Below are 15,457 nucleotides of genomic sequence, written 5' to 3'. Positions count from 1 at the left end.
TAAAGAAAATATTGCAGTTATTCCATATATGGGAAAAACCTCCAACCAACTAGCAAGACTATTGAAGAAATTCAACATCAAGACTGTACCCTGCCCCCCACCGAAGATCAGGAGTTTACCACCAACTGCAAAAGACTCATTGAGATTAAAGACACCGGGCATCTATAGGATCGCCTGTGAATGTAACGCCACTTACATAGGTGAAACGGGAAGGAACGTTGAAGACAGAATGAAAGAACACCAGCGACACACCAGACTTAAACAACCTGAAAAATCTGCAATAGCCGAACACTGCATACAATACAATCATACGGCCATGTGGGACCAAATTTAAGTACTAAAAAAAAGCAAACAGTTCTGGGACAGGAAAATACATGAATCTCTATTCATCCTTACATACGAGCCATCCATCAACAGAGACGGCTATCATCTACCTGACATTTGGATCCAGTTTCTCAGTACGAAAAGAACCATCAGCCAATCAGAGAACAGTTTCCACCTGCAAACTCAAAGCACGCCATTGGCCAACAAAAACAACCAATAGAAATACAGCAATTCCTAAGGACTACAATATAAATTGTAGGACCAGCACACTCCAACACATAGCTCTGAAGATGTTGTCGCTGTATGGTAACGAAAGCTCAGCACAGCAACACTCACTCTGGCAGCAATCCCGAGAACATTGGATTAATAGTCGACTCCAGCAAAGCTTCAAGATCATAGGAAGTATTTTGGCTGTTTGATGTTTAAATGGAGGACAAACGAATGCATAATACCAACTGTTAAGCATGTTGGAGGGTCAATTATGACTTGGTGTTATTTTGAAGGAGAAACGTTGAAGATCTCGTACGGATAGAGGGAACTATAGATTACAAATTTATAACGACGTTTAGGAGCGTCACGCGTTTCCATGTAAACAAAGAATAGTGGGTGAAGGATTTGCTTTCTAGAGGATAAGGATACTAAAAATTATTCACAATCATGCAGCAACTAAATTGTAACAAAGGGAAGCAAAAAGTATTGAAATACACAATATTTTCCTCAAACTTTTGCCCTAAGTTCAATTGAACTGTTTGTGTGATGAATTCGATAGAAATATTCGATAAATGCAATTTACCAATCAAGACTAACTTTGGGAATCTGTACAAAGTTGCTGTCAACCAAATCTCACCTGGACTATTGCAAAAATGAAAAGAAACAACGCAAAATATATGTGCTGGTATAATTCAGTAAAAAGGGGGATATCTCAAAAATGAAAAAAAAAACTTTAAAAAATCATTCCTTGTACTTAATATTATGCGTTTTACGAAATAACTACACTTCTCTTTCTCAATTTAAAGCTGTTTCGTTGTTATTTGTGAAATACAACTCGTGTTATTTATGCATTTCCAACAAATCCAGGAGTGAGTCTAAATGTTTGACTGGTACTGTATTGACGGTACTGAAAACATACATTACACTTCAGTCAATCAAATGGCTTTTGACAACAGTTGCATCACGCGATTTTTCAAAAAAAAAGGGATAATTTTAAATTGTAAGATAAAACACAAAATTTTCGAATTTTCTTTAGCAAATGTATTCTCACACATTTTAATTCTAAATATTTAGAGTACATAGAAGAACTTTACAAGATTTGGAAAAAAAATTAGAATTAAAGAAAAAAATAGTAAAGTATAAACAAAGTTTAAATTTGTCTTACATTTTGAAAGTAGCGAAATATTAAATTACTGATTACCTTGTACCATTCTCCGGCCTCCCAGCAAAACGTTGAAAAATATAGGACAGTTTGGTTTATAAAATAGTATACATATACACACAATAGAACACACATTAGTAATGCAACTGTAAGTACCACCTGTCCATACATTCTGAATTACAATTTTCACGTTCCTTTTTGTTTTTATGAGTTTTGTACAAACAATAGAATTTGCACAAGATATTAAAAATAGTAAAAACACTAAAAAAAGGCTCCAATATTGTCAGAATTCAGAACATTCGTACTACCTCAGAAAAAAAACTTAACTTATATTTATAGGATTACCATGGTATTTAACAATTTTTACATGTCGTTATTCATACATAATTTTGAATATAAATTTAATTAAAGCACCAAAACTATTAACTATTTCTCTAAATTCCTATTATCCTTCTTGTTCTTTTATTTAGAGATTAACTTCATTAATTCATATTTTTCTAATGATGAAAGAAGACAGATAACTTATTTTTCTGTAATGAAATGTTTGAATCTAATTAAACACTGAATTTTTTGATCAACGTATTTTCCTCTGAAATAAATAATGTAACAGCATTTCATTCATCATAGCTCTGCGAATTATAGTTTATAACATACACTTCTAACAACTGTTATACAGCATTAATTTCGGGACATTTCCAGGATTTTCACAATTTTTCTGTTTTCTAGTACGTTTTCATGACACTTTCATTTTTAGGATTTTCAGGACGCGTATGAACTTTACATATTATGTACAGCAATATTGGAAGTTTTTGGGATATGTTGGTGAATACCAACACACCTCAATGCCGAGCCAATACTGATGGACACTGCTGAAAGAAAATGCTAACATAGCTTGCATTATAACAAACTGGAGAATGAGAAGGTTCCTCAGTTAAGCTTCATGAAGAAAAAATAAGCACATAGGGAAAGAAATAAACATGGGTAGAGAGGATTTAAAAAAAATATATATAATAGTAATGATTAATGATTAGTTCCTATAAAAAAATTTTAAAAAAAAACTACGACTCCTTTAGCATATTGCTTACATGCAGCAATTTAAATCACTACTAGAACTGCCCTTGGCTTTAATTTTTATTAATTCAATCAATGAAAAATATAAAAAGTAAAGGACAAGATTAAAATATAGGACAAATATACACGAATTTCAAAAATATAGGAAAATAGAACAGCTGGAAGCCCTGAGTTCTTGTTTTACCGCTTCAAATTTTTGAGTCTGCCTCAACCCTTTCTCAAGAACTTCTGAAATGCGAAATTTTTAGTTCTTGAGAAAGGGTCGAGCCAAACCGGAAAATTTGAAGCAGTAGGAAAACGTATAGTCCAAAGTAAGCAATAATTTAATATCTCAAAAAATGTACTAAATTAGCATCCATATAAAAAGTAGTGCAACTTAAGCATTAGACATACAAATATTCTTATATAACTTCTAAAAGAAAAAATTAACTAATCTATACATCCTCTCTGAGTTAAAACATATTGATATATATTTTTATCGGACCTAACGTACTACACAAATAGTCACACGCAGTCAATGTGTAATGGTAGGCAGCACTCATGAACCAGTTTTCTCTACATCTTCCATTTCGGTATCCATAATTATTTTCATTATGGCATGCTCAGCTTTAAGCCTCGTTGCTGGGGACTTGATTCCATTTAGTCTGCTATTAACGAACATGCCAAAATTGCCCATTTACCGATCGTTATTACATCCTGTAGCATATGTCTGTAAGAACTTTGTTGCTTCTGCTACAAGTTCGTCTTCCTTCTTGCGCTTTGCCTTTGGGGTGGCCCGATTACGAATTGGTGTAGATTCTTCCACGCTGCCGGGGGATAGTGCTACTGCTTCATCTTCCGCTGTATTAAATTCCTGAAGAAAAGCATAAATGCTTATTAGTTACAAAAGAAACATAGTATATAAAATAACTAGTACATCCTAAAATACAGGAAAAGCCGTTCTTCTGGAAGATGCTCTATTGCCGTTTTTACTCTAGTGATCAACGTTAAAACAGGAAGTAGTTGATTTCTGACACTTCCAGGTTTACTAGAGAGATTAGAGATAGAAGGAATACAAGATTGGGACACTTAACTCATTGCAGACAACTCATTCTCGCTTTCTATTACCGTTTTAACTTAATAGCTAACAAAAGTTTGAACCGTATGTGGTTGAATTCTATCACTTCCAGTTTTACTAAAGGGATTACAATCTAGATAGAATATATTATTGGGACACTTCATTGATTACTGAAAACCGCTTTTCGTTATATATTACCGTTTTCAATTAATAACGATTAACATTAAAACCGAAAGTCGTTGATCTCTTCCACTTCCAGTCAGATTAGAGAGTTAAAAGAGAAGTTGGAACCTCTTCTTAGAACGCTAAGTCGATCACAAGAAAACGACTTATCACTATCTCTTAACGCTTTTGTTCTATGAAAATCAGTATTGAAATCGGAAGTGTTAAGTATGGAACTCAAAGGTATTTTTTGAACATTTAATCGATTGCCGAAAACCGCTTCTCTATATCTATTACCGTTTCTACTCGAGAGCAATATTACCTATTCCAACGCATGAAGAGTGGCTAACTATAGTCTCTTCAGGCATTTTCCACAAGAACGAAAAGATAACTCAAATTTAAGAGTTGGATTCCAACGGCCATTATGAATACAAATAATCGCAATCTAAAAAATATAAAAAACTTTTCATACAAACCATGCACTGTCCTTTTATCCCTATAAATATATAAAAGGCAATGTTATGAGTGACTGACTAATCAACGTATAGTCCAAACTGCTTAAGCTAGAAATTTGAAATTTGCACAGCTCATAGGATTTGTGACGTATACTACTACTAAGGAAGGAGTTTTGGAAATTCGATGGAAAAAGGGGGGAAAGTGGAGTGGGAAGTGTTTTAATTACATGGCTCCATCTCCAAATTCCCTGATGTTCGACACTTTAAATTTGGTGTTTTGCCTTCTCATTAAAAATAGACGTATTTCAGCCTTTATATTTTTATTAGAAGAGGCGGTAAAAAGGTGGAAAGGGAAAAAATGATGGGAATTCCAATGACTGACTGAATAATTAACGTTCAGGGCAAAGTGCTTAAGCTAGATACTTGAAACTTGGACAGTAGATATACAGCGTCCAAGGAAAGGTTAGAGTCGAAATAAACAAACCTGCTCATCGAAAAAAAAAAACATCTATCCGCGCGCACACTTATCTAACGCCAATTAAACAACTTTCATGGCGGGAGTCACACGGCGTAACACATCAAGAAGTCAATAGTAGAGATGCCAGTGGAATGAAATTCGCTCACAGCCACGTGCTTTTGTTTATCTGAACTTTATTCTTTTGCTCAGAATAGGGTTTGCGACGCAGGGTACCACCAAGGAAGAATTTTTGAAAATTTGACGGGAAATGGAAGTATTTTAATATACATTTGTAATCAACAAATGGAGAAATTTGGATACAATCAATTCCATGGTAGCTTTAGTCATATACGTAACACCAAGAAAATATTTTCTGACTACAACTTTGGTAAAACTTAATCGACTTTCACGCAATGCCATATATACATACTGCTGAAGCTAAAATCACCCTAAAATGAGGGCAAACGCGGCCCGTGAGAGTCACAACTCTTTATCTTATGCAAAAATCTCCTAAACCAATGGTCAGAATGGGTTCAACTTTAATATTTCTGGTTATTGTAATTACACAATTAAATTACAAAAATATGACGGCGTTATGCTATTTATTTTAGTATGTAGAAAAAAAAACACTTCCTTATAAAAAAAATGATGTGACGTACACTTACAAATTGAAATAATTCACGTAGAGGGTTCATTAAAAATAATAATAATTTCGTTATTACGATAAGCAAAAATACTAAATTTGAACCCATTCTGATCATTAGTTTAGGAGATATTTGCATTAGATGAGAAGTTGTGACTCTCCAAGCTACCCTGCTACGTTGAAGCAATGTTCATTATAAATTTCTTTAATGGAGCAATATGCAAAATATTCTGTTCGAAACTTCGCAATCACTCTAACTACGTAAAGCTGAAGAAAGAAAAAGAAGGGAAAGAAAGAAATTGGCTTGAGACTAGACATTTTAATTGTTTGAGGCTGAAATCATTCATAATGCAATGCATCAATTCATTACATCTCAAAAACATATTAACAACTTTCATTCAAATCCGAATTTTATGAAATACTAATTACGCTTTCTTTCAGACTTCCCATTGGACTGAGAAAATTAATCTTTAATTTGGGATTGAAAGTGTATGTTGTGATAGGGAGAGGGAGAAATAATGAAAGAAGAAAGAAAAAATATTTCTTGGAAGCTTAAGAGGACGAGTCTCCAACTTGTTATATATATATATACAAAGAGTATCGTAGACTTATAATAACCCCAACTCTTACTCTTACTAAAAAACCCTGCTTCAAATTTTGTACATCTCTCTACATCAAAAGCTTGATTGTATATTACACGTATTTTGCTCAGGGTTATTACGTGCCAAATGATAACATTAACTGGTACTGTCCTTTTCTTTTTTTTTATGAAACAAAATTACCGAACATAGCAATGATTTCATTTAAAAAAAAGTGTGCGTTAAAATGAATTCTGAAACTAGCCGGAGTACATAGTCTATCAATTTTAGGTAATTAGGAACACATCATGATCACATTATCAATAGAGCACACTACTCGCATTTTCATTCCAAGCAAGCACTCCCACTGAGGATCCAATCAGAAACACAAGCACAGAAACTACGCACGCTATAACCGCATCTTTTTAACCGCTTTGAAAAAAAAATACCAGTCAATACATTTCGCTTACAACTCTATGTTTATCTGAACGACGGTACGAAAAATACATTAAAGAATAGTTGGGAGAAATTTAAAGGAACAGTCTAAAATATAAACTTAATATAACTGCAACTGAACGTATCTTGATTGCCATGGCATAGCGGTTTTTAACTAAAAGGCATTATAATCTAAATATGAATTTTTAAATATGCACGTTTGGCTATATATATATATATACTATATTTTTTTTATTATTTTAAACATATTTTCTGGATGCTTTTAAGTTGAAATGATGCACATAAGAACTGTGTCCGAAATATGCTATAATTACAAGATGATTCACTAATGTCACTGAAGGACAGTAAGATTCTTAAGCTATTCCTATTTAACACCTTTTAAAACTTAATTCAACTAGATGTGAGAAAATTTTATCAAAACCTAAAAACTGAAGTAATTTCTCTTCTCAAAAATTCTTTTCTCTCCCTTCCCCCTAACGGAGTACAAAATGACTTAAAAATGAATACACAGACAGGCACAATTTCCGTGATTTTATTTCAGATCATAAGTATGTGCCAGTTGGAAATAGCTGCATGGTAGACAATTTATTGTTACATAAAGGTGTGGTATCATGAAATTCCTAGTGTACCATCCTGATTTATTTTGTCATCAACCATAGATCACTTGTAACCATAAACTTATACGCTAACTATGTGGCACATTAATTTGAAATATAACTATACTTACCTAGTGCCTTGATCTTTTTCTAATATTAAAACGAAGGGGGTATTGCCCCCCCTTTCTAAGATCCTTCTAAAAATACTACTTGTTTTCAGTAAACAACCACTGCATCCTCTAGAGAAAATTGAAACACTACAAGTATCTAAAGTTGTGAGATTATTCCTGTAAATCTGCTTGTGACAACACAAGGCCATTTGCCGTCACTACTGTCAATAACTAAAAGAACTTTGAAATCAAAAGGATTTTAAAAACGCAAAGTGACCTTCTGCTGCCAAAAGCAAATTTACAAGAACAAACTCAACCTGAGATATTTGTAGTGTTTCAATTTTCTCCAGAGTACGTAGTGGTTGTTTACTGAAAACGGAGTAACCTGAGGAAGGGAGGCAGTACTCCTGAAAATTCGTATTAGAATTAGAAAAAGAGCAAGGCACTAGGTAAGTGTAATTAATTATAATTCACTTGTAACCATGTTTTAAATATTACTTACTTGAGTATATACTTCAATCCCTTCTATTAGTTCAACAGATGGCGATATTGATTCTAGAAAGGAATTAGGATCCTCCACCAAATTAGAAACACTTTTTCGTGGAACTATGTGGTCTTCCAAAAATTTCATATAATCAAAGTACCACAAACCTGGTTTGTATACCTGTAATAAGAAAATACCTTTGTGAATGAATATACCCTAAAATGTAAAGCTTAGTGTACATGCACTATTTTGGTTCGTAGAAGACCTATTACATATCAAATTCAAATGTAGTTACATATTTAATAGTAATGTAGTAACTGTATTCTAAAATACTTATCATAAATATATTCGTTAGTCAAGAAAGCGCAAGTATCTCCCCACTAAGCGTAAAATTAAGCCTTGCACATGACCGTCCTCCGCAGTATGGGAGACAATTATCCTAACCAGGATTTTCAAGGGTTTAATTCTTCGAAATGCATGTCAAACGTATTAGATTTCTAGTTAATTAATTGATAGTATGTTTATCTGACATAACCAATGTTGAACTCATTTATGCACTCTTATCATTTTATTAAAATTATTCGTGTTGTTTCAACGACTCTGTCATTAAGGAACTTTTAAAATGATTCGGGGACTCATATTATCGGTATCATTCCTGAGCGTAGAAGAAAACACGCTTATAATTCGTTGACTGACACAAAACACCACCTTGCCGAAAATAATAATAATAATAATAATGATAATACGTGTGCTTAAGTGAGTCCAACATTGGTTTATTTAATATTAGATTTTCTCACACACAACAGTATCTAATACGTTGACTATAGTTAACAAAAGGATGCAATATGTGTAAGTTATTCTTCCACTTTAAGTAGCTTAATATATACATCAAGAGATGAGTATTTGCGACTTAGCATGTGTTCTGTCTTTTCGCACTTTCTCTTAAAAACATAATAATAATAATAAATCGAGCGTTTCTGACCTTGAAACTGATAAAGTTTGTTGAAATATGACCTATATAAAGACCGAAAACACTAGAAGAATTATGTACAGGAGATTTACACTCTTCAAATTACATTTATATATATATATATATATATATATATATATATATATATATATATATATCTAACCTAGAATATTTACGCCTGTTGCAGTGTATGGATGCAAAATGTGACGAATTGAATCAACGCTTAATGTTATAAAGCAACGTTGAAGAAAATATTAGGACCAACTAAAGTGAGTCTTCCAATTACTTGCCGTACTATCTCACCTTAGCGAGAGAGGGCATTCTCAATTTTAAAACATTTGTAATTCTTTCACCGGGAACTGTTGTCTTGCAATTTTAAAAAGTGTTTCATAAAGGGGGAGCCGCGTCACTTGGTCCACTGTTCACATCCTGCCAATCGTATGAAGAAATTGCATTACTAGTCACCTATTCACGCACTATTCCACTTTAAGGTTACAGTATTACATTCACGAAATATTAAAAAAAAAAAAAAACTGTTGCCAATCTACACGAGGTCTTTTGGGAATTGCGCACCCACTGGGTCAACTTTTGGAGAATTCCATCCTATCAGTTAGGTACTTATGAGTCCCTTTAACGGCCGTAGAACATTCCCATTAGCAACTCTGTAACAAATCTACACGAGGATTACGTTTCTTGTGAGCGGAGCACCCACTGGATCAACTTTTAGAGGATTACATTCCATTAGTCAGACGACGGACCGACATCGACCTCGCAAACACACTTGTGCATAAATAACGGCTGAAGGGCGTTCCAAACTTTGTGTGCGAAATAAAGTGCAGTAAAACATAAGTTATTCACGCTGTCTGATGTTTTTGCAATCAGGATTGGCTGGTTTAAACCAAGGTGGCTTAAACCAGCTGTTTTTTTTAAAAAAAGCAATCGGTTTAAACCAAAAAAAAAAAAGAAAAATGTTTTAAATCGTGTGAACTTAATGGTGATGTTTCCAGATATCAAACCATCCGCATTAGGTTTATTTACTTCTCACCTTTTAATCAAAGGGTCCCGTGTTCAATTCTCGGTCGAACAAAACCTATGTTTCAAGTGTAAACCAAGTAGCGATTCGAGGTGTCCCTTTAAGGGAAAGTCTTCTCCGTGATAACCTTGATATTTCATAAGGATATTAAGCCTAAACATACGAAATGAAAAAAATATATATACATATTTCTGCTTGAATGAATGCCTGTTTATAAAGAAGCCAAGCTTGCCTCTTATTGATAGAAATTGGCAAAATTTATCAACTGCCTATGTAGCTTCCAACATCAATTTGGATTTGACTTTGTTCTAATTTTATTAAATGATATCTACATACCAAATTTGTAATTTAATACCCCAGTTCTAGCGTAGCGATTATGATACGTTGACCTTAAAATTTTATATACAAATACATTTAAAGTAATAACAGGATTTACCCAATGGCTAAGGCGGGAGTTTCCTTATTTATATATAATTCTACTTGTGTAACTGTTTATCTTTTTGTCCTATTGAAATGACTCTTGAAAGTTATATTAACAAGTACGCCTATGTAAAGATCAGTAACGTATTTTTATCAGGAGTCCTTCGTGAGTGAGTCGGCAATCGCATTTGTGACCAATTAGTCCCGGTTCAGTGTCCAAATGGACAATTTCTCTTGGATATAAGTCGAGAAGTGGTTTGGATTCCGCTTTAAGCTTATGTGACGCCTTCCAGCATAACCTTGTTGTTGCATAATAACACCAAGGCGAAACAAAATAATTTCTGTCTATATCAAATATAAACACATAGAGTAAATTATTTAAATGAAAGAACCTGGTTTAAACCAAAAAAACCGGGTTTAAACAAAAAAAACTTTTTTCTTTTTGTTTTTTTTCAATAAAAACCATGGTTTTTGCTAACCCTGTTCGCAATCCAAGGTAGCGTCCTTCCTATACGTTGTATAGTTAACAAGTGGAACTTTCAGTAAGGTTCTCTGATGAAATACTGATCACACGGGCAGGGTACTTACTTTTTTGACTACTTATGAAATACTCTCTTCAAATTATATCACACATTTATTCTGTAAATTTTACAAACTCATGGCCCCTGCCCCCGGGAAATGGGGTAGTACTTTACTTACATTACAGATCATTACATTTTGCGTTTTCTGGCAGAAAGTAAATAAAATTCAATGGTGAAAAAAAAATTCTTTTCTTACGCGCAGTCATAACCGTTATAACGTAACATATAGAGACACGCCCACACACAATTACACATACCGTATACGACTGCGAAAGTTAACTGTTTGAAAAGTATTAACTGGATTAAAATACCACTTGCTGAAAAGATAGACAGTATTGCCCAGCGAGCGACAGTGAGTGAGGGCTAGTTAGAGTCCCGCAGGGCACGTTGGATTCGTCCATTATAACTAAATGGGGAGAACTGTCAGTGGTATTTTGGTAGGTTAATAATTTTCCAATCGTTGATTTTCGTCATAATTCACGTAATTTCTCCGCAGGGGTGGACCTGAAATCTAGATCCTTGCCATAATAAATGACTGCAGCGAAATGTGAATATCATCAAACTGTTCGATTGTCATTTGAGTATTCACAATAATACTGGTTTAGACCCGAGCACCCTTATATCTTGGTTTGGTTATTGAAGTTTAACATCCCTTCTCAGCAGGTTCTAGAAGCCTGTCTTTAATACTCAACTTGCAATAGATAAAGTTAAGGAACTCTAGCAAATGCGCTACGCAAGTTGAGTGACTCCGAGTTAGGTTCCGTAGATGGCATACTTGTTAAGATAACCTACTACTACTACCACTCACCAGGTTATGCTAGTGAAAGGGCCACACCTAATTACCGTAACATAAGCTAACCCGACCTGCTATTACTCCTACGTTCCAATAACTGGAATCAACCAAAACAAATGAATAGCTAAGTATGGTCCTTGCACAAATTAAATGACCATACTAAAAACTTGCAATGATGTCCACGGAACTGGGCGTTTTCTCATGCCTTCTGAACTACCTCTTTGGTTTCTCTCCCTATTAACTTTGTGATGATCTGTAATACGCCTGCAAACTTATATGCTATAAACAATATGCTACGCAGTAATATGAGATTACATGCTTTCACGGTTATATTCCATTAAAAGGATAGCTCCTGAAACACGTGCCCTAGTTAGCTAGGGTATAGTTTGTAATAAACAAGTTTCAAAAGCAGATTCTATAATTACACACGTCCTTGACCTAAATAATTCCTTTAAACGTTACTCTTTTTATTACTATTGATAAATACATAACTTACCTCGTCTGTACTTGCTCCTCTTCTTTTCACTAGTTTGGATTTTTCTGCTAATTTTGCGCTACGCAAGTTAGAGAACTTCGTTTTTACTTCAGCAGGTGTAGTAGGCCTTAAAACAGGAATTTCAGTCGCTATTTCTTCTAAAAGCCTTTGTCGCATATGCTTATTATGATACAAAGGACTTTTAACTTTGTACAAACAAGGATGCTCCTCATACTTTTCAATTAGCATAATAATAGCATCTCTACTCCAACTCATTTTGGTTTAATACTATTTAATTTCCCACACAAAACAAGAGCATGCGTAATTAGCACAAGATCTTTCCCTTCCTTTTAACACACCATGGCTAGTGATGGGTAAATTCCCGGGAAGATATTTTTCGGGATTATTCCCTGAGAAAATTCCCGGGGAGATTCCCAAAATGGGAATTTATGTTCAATCAGAAAGAAAATTGCATTCTATTACTATATTATGATTTCAAAGTTGAATTAATTTTTATATCACAGCATATTATTACTGTTGTCCACAGAGGATTCTTTAAAATGTATATTCTGAACGGTACTGTGTTACTTTATTAACACTTTATTATATTTAGAGGGTAAGCATAAATGTATATTTAGTTATAATAGGCCTATGTTCTATCAATTAAATATGTGTGAAAAAATTATAGAGTAACAGTTTAAATTTATATGTAAGTGGATTTTCTCAACTTGACTCTATTACTGATATTATAAACACATTAAATTTATAAATGTTATGAAGCAATTAGATTGGGTAAATGCTAGAAGATACATGTCTCACCAATTTATCAACATTTGCGCATACATATTTATGTTCACTAAATTTGCAAGATACTTATTTATCTTTATATTTTAGCACGTAACATTGCCATACACGACCTTTCATTCTACCTATTCCTTGTAATTCCATACGTTAATTAACATGTAAAAGAAGTCCAAGTACCTCTTCAGAAATTCGAGAAAGAGAGAGGAGACAGACCGACGTCTATTACTTATTTTGGTTCAGGGTTTATTAATAATACTTCATCTCTATTTCTACATAATTCTAAATTACTTTACAAAATGGTCCCTTTTCATCATTTGTAAATTAGCACTTTGCTAATTTTGGCTGTTCTTTAGCATTGGGGGGCAGCTTTTGCACCTACTTTTTTGTGATATTCTATTCCGATGCGATTGTTTTATGGTTTCATACGTTAAATTACGTTGCCAACATTAAATTCAGACAGAATTGCAGAGCGAGCGTTAGCGAATGAAGGCGGGTTAGAGCCCCGTAAGGCACGTTGTTTTCTATCTTCGTTACCAACATTTCACTTTCTTTTCTCACATAAATCACTTCCTCTTTTCTTTCCGATTTGTATAAATCCCCATCTGCCCTAAACAAAATGTGTTCGATACTTTCTTGACTACTTGAACATCACTATCAACTCATTTCTTCCATAAATCATCCTACTTTTTGCTAGTTTTGGCCCCCCAATTATAAAAATTACCTTCCTTTTTGTGTAAATGGAAATGAAACTTAAAAAATCATATTATTAGTTATATAAAGTACCGTCAAATATTTTTAAATGTTTTAACCTCCAAACTCTTTAAAACCTGGAAGTAAATCATAATATATTAAAATAAAGTAATTAGTCATATTGTTCTTATAATTTGGAAGACAAAGTAAAGAAATGGAAATAAATTCCTTCCCGGGAATTTATAGGCCAGGGAAAAAACCCGGGAATATTCCCATTTTTAAATTCCTTCCCACCGGGAATATTCCCACTGCCCATCACTAACCATGGCGCTGCAATCGGACCAGAAATGCTGGGGAAAATCAGCGTTGCCAACATGATCTGAAGATATTGTACGTAAAACTGAAAATATTATAGTTTTTGTCATAAAATTATCGTAATTTTTTTGTTTCTAGTCTCATTACCAAGCATTATTATCATTATTATTATTATTATTATTATTATTATTATTATTATTATTATTAACAAGAAACTAATATGAACATTTACAGCTAAAACTATATTTAACAATCTGCATAGGAAACAAGATCGAAGCTCAATGCTTTACTAATCTATCGAAAAAGAATCTGATTTTCCTTCAAGAATTTATACGTTTACCTGTGAAAACTTATCCACATTAACTAGCTAGAAATTACGCTTTTTTTGACTGGTTTCCTCTGTGCGTGGTAGTGATTCCCGGTTTGATTACAGATGAGATCACGTTTCTGCGGTATGCTAGTAGTGGTTTGAATGAATTTTACAATATGTTCCATCTTATACAGTCTAAATAGCTAACTGTAACAAAAAATATTTAAATTATTGCCTGATTAATTTTCCTGCATTATTTACTTTCTCGAGACGTTCGTCGTCTTTGTAATGTTTTTCTTAAAAATTGGGAGTATGATGCACAGGAACTTGATTATTTAATGGTTTTATTTAATCTAAATATTAAAAGTACAAACAAGAACGTTTTCAATTATTTTACCATTTTAGCACACATCTCTTTGCACGAGACAGTCAGTCTCTCTTCTTCTTCTTCTAGCGAATACACACAATAAAACTCCACTGTTGCCAGACACAAAACTAAACATTATGGGCCATATGCAGAGTCCTTCTGAAGTTTGATTAGTGCCATTCTAAAGCGTTCGACTTACATATGCTCCCTGCAGAAGTCAGTCTTTTAGCATGAAGCTAATCATACTTCAAAACGACTATGAATAAGGCGGTATATTTGCAATATCTAACACCCCTCCTCAAATGTAATGTTTAAACACAGACACTAATTTTCATTTTATTTTTATATATTTTTTTATATAATAAAAATCTAGTAGATAAATGAACAACCTACATGTTATACACAGTACATTTACTCATTTGAAGTAGCTGAAAGCTTTAACCCAGACTTAAATTTTTCAAATTTTGTTTTACTCAAAGGCTTAGTTAAACCATCAGCAATCTGATTCTCAGAACTAACGTACTCAATTTTAACTTTACCCTTTTCTACTTCGTCTCTTACATAATGGTACTTTATGTCTACGTGCTTTAACCTTTTAGTTGTTTCGGAAGTTTTAGCTGCTTTTATTGCTCCCTGGTTATCTTCGAGTAAAAGAACTTCTTTATAAAAAATTTCAGGCAGTTTTAGATCCTGTAACAAATTATAAATCCAAGTTGCCTCTGCTGTTGCTTCGGCTAATGCTATATACTCGGCTTCGGTTGATGACAGAGTAACACAATTTTGTTTTCTACTACACCAAACTACTGTACTTCCAAATATTTGAAACATGTAACTACTGGTTGATTTTCGATCATTTAGATCACCTCCCCAATCAGCATCAACAAATCCTTGTACAACATGTGATTCTTTCTCAGCGCAAAATACAAGATTCAAG

The 15,457-nt window shown here is 33.6% G+C and overlaps 1 protein-coding gene across 1 annotated transcript; it reads right to left on the bottom strand.

The window, feature by feature from the left end:
* Window positions 1-1,568: 1,568 nt before the first annotated feature.
* LOC145674778 (uncharacterized) lies at window positions 1,569-14,595 on the bottom strand. Its single transcript, XM_081744982.1, has 3 exons — window positions 12,059-14,595; window positions 7,784-7,945; window positions 1,569-3,620 (listed from the first exon to the last, which is right to left on the bottom strand). The coding sequence occupies exons 1-3, from the start codon at window positions 12,311-12,313 to the stop codon at window positions 3,444-3,446; spliced, it is 594 nt and encodes a 197-aa protein (XP_081601108.1). The 5' UTR covers window positions 12,314-14,595; the 3' UTR covers window positions 1,569-3,443.
* Window positions 14,596-15,457: the final 862 nt, after the last annotated feature.

Source organism: Thermobia domestica, chromosome 18 (genome assembly GCF_964235325.1).
Source record: "Thermobia domestica chromosome 18, izTheDome1.hap1.1, whole genome shotgun sequence".
NCBI lineage: Eukaryota > Metazoa > Arthropoda > Insecta > Zygentoma > Lepismatidae > Thermobia > Thermobia domestica.
This window is presented reverse-complemented; position numbering and strand designations above follow the sequence as displayed.